This window comes from Mus pahari, chromosome 8 (genome assembly GCF_900095145.1).
Source record: "Mus pahari chromosome 8, PAHARI_EIJ_v1.1, whole genome shotgun sequence".
NCBI lineage: Eukaryota > Metazoa > Chordata > Mammalia > Rodentia > Muridae > Mus > Mus pahari.
The window spans coordinates 57,858,107-57,862,029 of NC_034597.1; the positions used below are offsets into that span (position 1 = coordinate 57,858,107).

At 56.3% G+C, this 3,923-nt stretch overlaps 1 protein-coding gene across 1 annotated transcript in view; it reads right to left on the reverse strand.

Moving 5' to 3' along the window:
• Dpysl2 (dihydropyrimidinase like 2) overlaps positions 1-2,009 on the reverse strand; it is a 100,531-nt gene extending 98,522 nt beyond the window's left edge. The window contains exon 1 of the mRNA XM_021204181.2: positions 1,386-2,009. Within this exon, the coding sequence (XP_021059840.1) occupies positions 1,386-1,727 (342 nt within the window). The 5' untranslated portion in view covers positions 1,728-2,009. The remainder of the gene's footprint in view (positions 1-1,385) is intronic.
• Between the last annotated feature and the right edge of the window lie 1,914 nt (positions 2,010-3,923).

Here is a 3,923-nt window from a genome sequence, read left to right on the forward strand (position 1 = left end):
AAAAAAAAAAAAAAAAAAAAAAAAAAAAAAAAAAAAAAAAAAAAAAAAAAAAAAAAAAAAAAAAAAGCTAGATCGCTCTGCTGTGTCAGGAAAGCAGGGGGCTGTGCCCCAACCATCGCCCCCAGAGCTGTTCTCTGAGGATTTCTCTGTAGCACACAACCTGAATGCTGGGCAAACCCCCAGTGAGCATGTGCAGAACATCCCCAACTTCTCCAATGGCTGTCTGAAAGGAAGCGCCTTTAGGACTAACCTTCCTCTTGCCCTAGAAGGGAAGGCACACAGGATTCAATATAAAGTCATTCATAGATTGGTTTCTTATCTTCACCATGAGCATGGGAGAGAAACAGCATCCAAGCATAAGACACTGTGCAGTGCAAACGATCAGTTGAGGCATTAAAGCTGTGAAAAAATATTAAACGAGCATAAATGTCACCCTGAAACGGAGGGAAATGCGTGTGAAAAGACCCCTGGACTTGAAAGGTGCCCTGCTGGGGATTACTGGACCATGTCAAACATTTTCCTTGACGAGGGATAACCAAGCCAGCCTTCTTTGTCTCACCATTAACACAGTCGGGGAGTCTTGCCTTCAAATGTGAGTCCTCCCCTCCCACCCTCATTTTTCCTTTCCTTTTTAGTTCTTTGGATATAATCCGCGTAGTCTCTCCCCATTCCCAAAGTGCCTCCCATACAGCGCTGGGGAAGCGCTCTGAGAAGCCCTTGCCGAGACACTTAGCAGAACTTTGTTCTCCACATGGGCTATCTAGCTTTCCTCGGTGACATCACAACCTCCTGGACTCTTCACTGGCTGCGGAACACAGTCCAGGCAACGGTTAAGAGGCTCCGGGCGCTGGCCGTGGTCCTGACCTCCTAGCTCAGAGCCATGGTGCTGAGCGCACTAGAGGCGGGGACCTTGCCACACTGAGTAGCCATGTAAGCCCCTGTCCCTACAGACCCCAAGGGAATCCTCTAGTCTTCACTGCAACCTTCCACTGCTCTCTTTGAGCTGCATCAAAAAAGGGTGGGGCTCTGAGCCGCAGCTGCAATCGGATGCCGCCCGGGAGGATTTAAGAACAGCACAGTGGTCCACCCCAATCGCCACTCGACGCCTCCAGCCCGGGGATCAGCTGGTCCCTGACGCGGGTTTCCCACCTCCCAGGGACAAGGAGGCTAGGGCAGCCTTTGTGGGAGCTCAAACGCCCACTGGCGAACCCGTGCCTCGCCGCACCCTGCGCGGTGAAGGGGTGGGCAGGGCGCGGTGCGCGTGCAGATGCGGGAGGCAGAGCTCTTGGCGCCGCGTGGTGGCTGCCACGCGGGGATGCTCGGTCCTCCGCGACAAGCCAGGGGGCAGCCCGCGCTCCGTTCCCACCCTCCACCCCCATACCAACCTGATCGTAGATGTTCTGCAGGGCTTCCTTGCCCGAGGCCCGCCGGATCTCCACCTTCCGGCTCGATTCAACAGATGGCTCCCCACTGGCACGCCGGCTCTGCCGGTGCGGATCGGGGCCCAAGTGGGCGACATCCCGCTGCTGAGCCACCACCTGCCCTGAGCCCCGGCCCACTGAAAGCGAGTCGAAGTCGATGGTCTTGTTCTCCGAGGACCCTTCTACAGGGCAGAACATGCCGCAGAATTTCTGCCGCGGCTTGGGACTGCCAGAGCCCAGGTTTTTAAAAAAGGCAGGGACCTCTTCGTCCTCTGCTGCCTTTCCAGATTGCTTTCTCTCGGCCATGGCTCGGGGGTCGCTGGGGAAGGTCCTGTCTGTTCGTCCGTCCGTCCGTGGTTTCCTAAGTCTCCCTGGCTGGGTGTGCACTAGCCTCTTGCTGCCGCCGCGGCTGCCGCTCCCTGCCCACCGCAAGGTGCACAGAAAGGATGGAGGGCTGGCGAACCGGCGACCCACCCCTCGCGGTCCCTCCTCCTGACCCCGCTTTCTCCCTCCCTGCCCACGCCCCCCGGCGCCGCCACGCCACCTCCGAGCAAAGTTGGATCTGAGCGGGCGGTCGCTGCGGCAGAGGATGCCAGTTCCCGGCAGCGTGGGGCGGGGCTGAGCGGGGCGGGGCGGGCGGAACGCAGGATCAGGAGGGAGGGGACAGGAGGGAGAGGACCCAGAAGGAGGAGACGGAGAAGGGAGGGTACGAGGAGGTGGGGGGCGCCCGGAGCCCGCGCCCCGGAAGTAAAGCGGTCACTCCACCCGCTAATGGACGCGCGGCAGTCGCCCGACAGACCTCTCTCGGCGCCAGGGTGAGTGTCGGATAGCTATAGCCGGGCAAGGACCCGAAGGCGCAGACCCTGGTCCAGAGCCCTTCTCCCCGACCTGCCTCACTACATTGCTAAGGTGGCCCTGGGGCTCCCCTGGCCTCGGGTGAGAGCTGAGGGTTGAGGGAGCCAAGGTTCAAGCCTGCAGGCTCTTGGAAACTGGGCAAGGGTGACCCTGGAAACAGCAAGGTCTACTCCGGTATAGCCAAGTATCTGGCACCAATGCTTCAGTTTACCCACGACCTGGGCGCCAGGGCGCGCACTGCAAGAAGCAGAAGGAAAGGAGAATGTTCTACCTACTTGCAGCCCCTGTGGTTGGGAGGTGGGGCTCACAACATGGCGGGGGCGAAAAAGCAGAGGAGCGTAGCAAATGCAAGCGGTGACCGGGGAAAAAAGCAGCAAGCCTGTGGTGCGGGGGGGCGGGGGGCATAGTAAAGAATGCAGACTGAGGATTGCGCTTCAGCATAGAGACTGGGGACCCATAACACCATCTGAAAGGGCCATGCCCTGCACATAAGCCATTGCCTCAGGAAAGTCTCAGAAGAGTCCTGGATTTGATATCTCCCACCCCCAACACACACACGCGCGCGCGCACACACACACACAAACACACACACAAACACACTCCCACCCAAAATGGAAAATGGTTGGGGACTAAGCAGACTGAAGCACACTCGGACTCATCTTGCTTTCAAGTCGCCCCGCCTAGCTTCCCCGCCCCTGTTGCACACTGCGCCGGAGGCCCTAGAGTTTGCCATGTGCTCCTTCTCCAGGGCCGCAGCGGTTTGCATGGAGGGTAGAGGTAGATTGCTGTCCAGGGGAGGTTTACATGCTGTTTGAGTTGTGGGCAGCCAAAGTGTGGGGATTTGGAGTGTGTGCACTCGTGCACACGGTTCAGCCACGACCGCCAGGTTTGAGGCTTTTCCTTGCTTAGTCCCACCTCCTGGTCCTGGCTTGGTTGCATTTAAGCCCCTCCTGTTTTTCCAGAGTGGCTGAAACCTGCAGAAGTTTTGCCCATTCTTTAGAGGGTCTGGAGGGAGATCTGAGCATGCTCACTAAGATGGATGGGTTTGGTTTAAGAGAGGCAGTTTACTGCAGCGTGTTCTCACAGGGCGTTGTGACCAAGAAATCAGTCCCATTGTCAGCCTTTGCTTAGGTAATGATTGCTTGCGGATACCAACGCCCCCAGTTGCTGGAGATGATGGAGTCATAGTTTGCGCTCGCGCGCACGCACGTGTGTACACACACACACACACACACACACACTCCTGTAGGAGCTGAAAGGAGGGCCTATGGACCTTAGCACCAGAAATGCTTGGAATTTTCTTATAAAGCATCCACTGGAAGTGTCAATGCCACACTAAAGCCCTGTGGTCTTTCATCCTCCCTGCCTTCCAAGTTAGGACACCAGGTTAGAAGGTATTACGCCTAAAGTCATGTGTTGAAGCACCCAGTAATTCCAGGCCTTTGCCCCCGAGAGCCTGGTTTCTTCAACAGGTTATCCTGTAGGCCCCTTTAGTGAGAAAAGTACAAAATCCTTGCATTCTTCCATACCCGAACATTTCCCTGGTGGCTCTTTTGTAAATCAAGGGTGTTTCACTTACAGTCTTAAAATCTTCTTTGGTTAACTTTCATTTTATGAATCCATATGGGTGTTTTGCTTGAATGTATG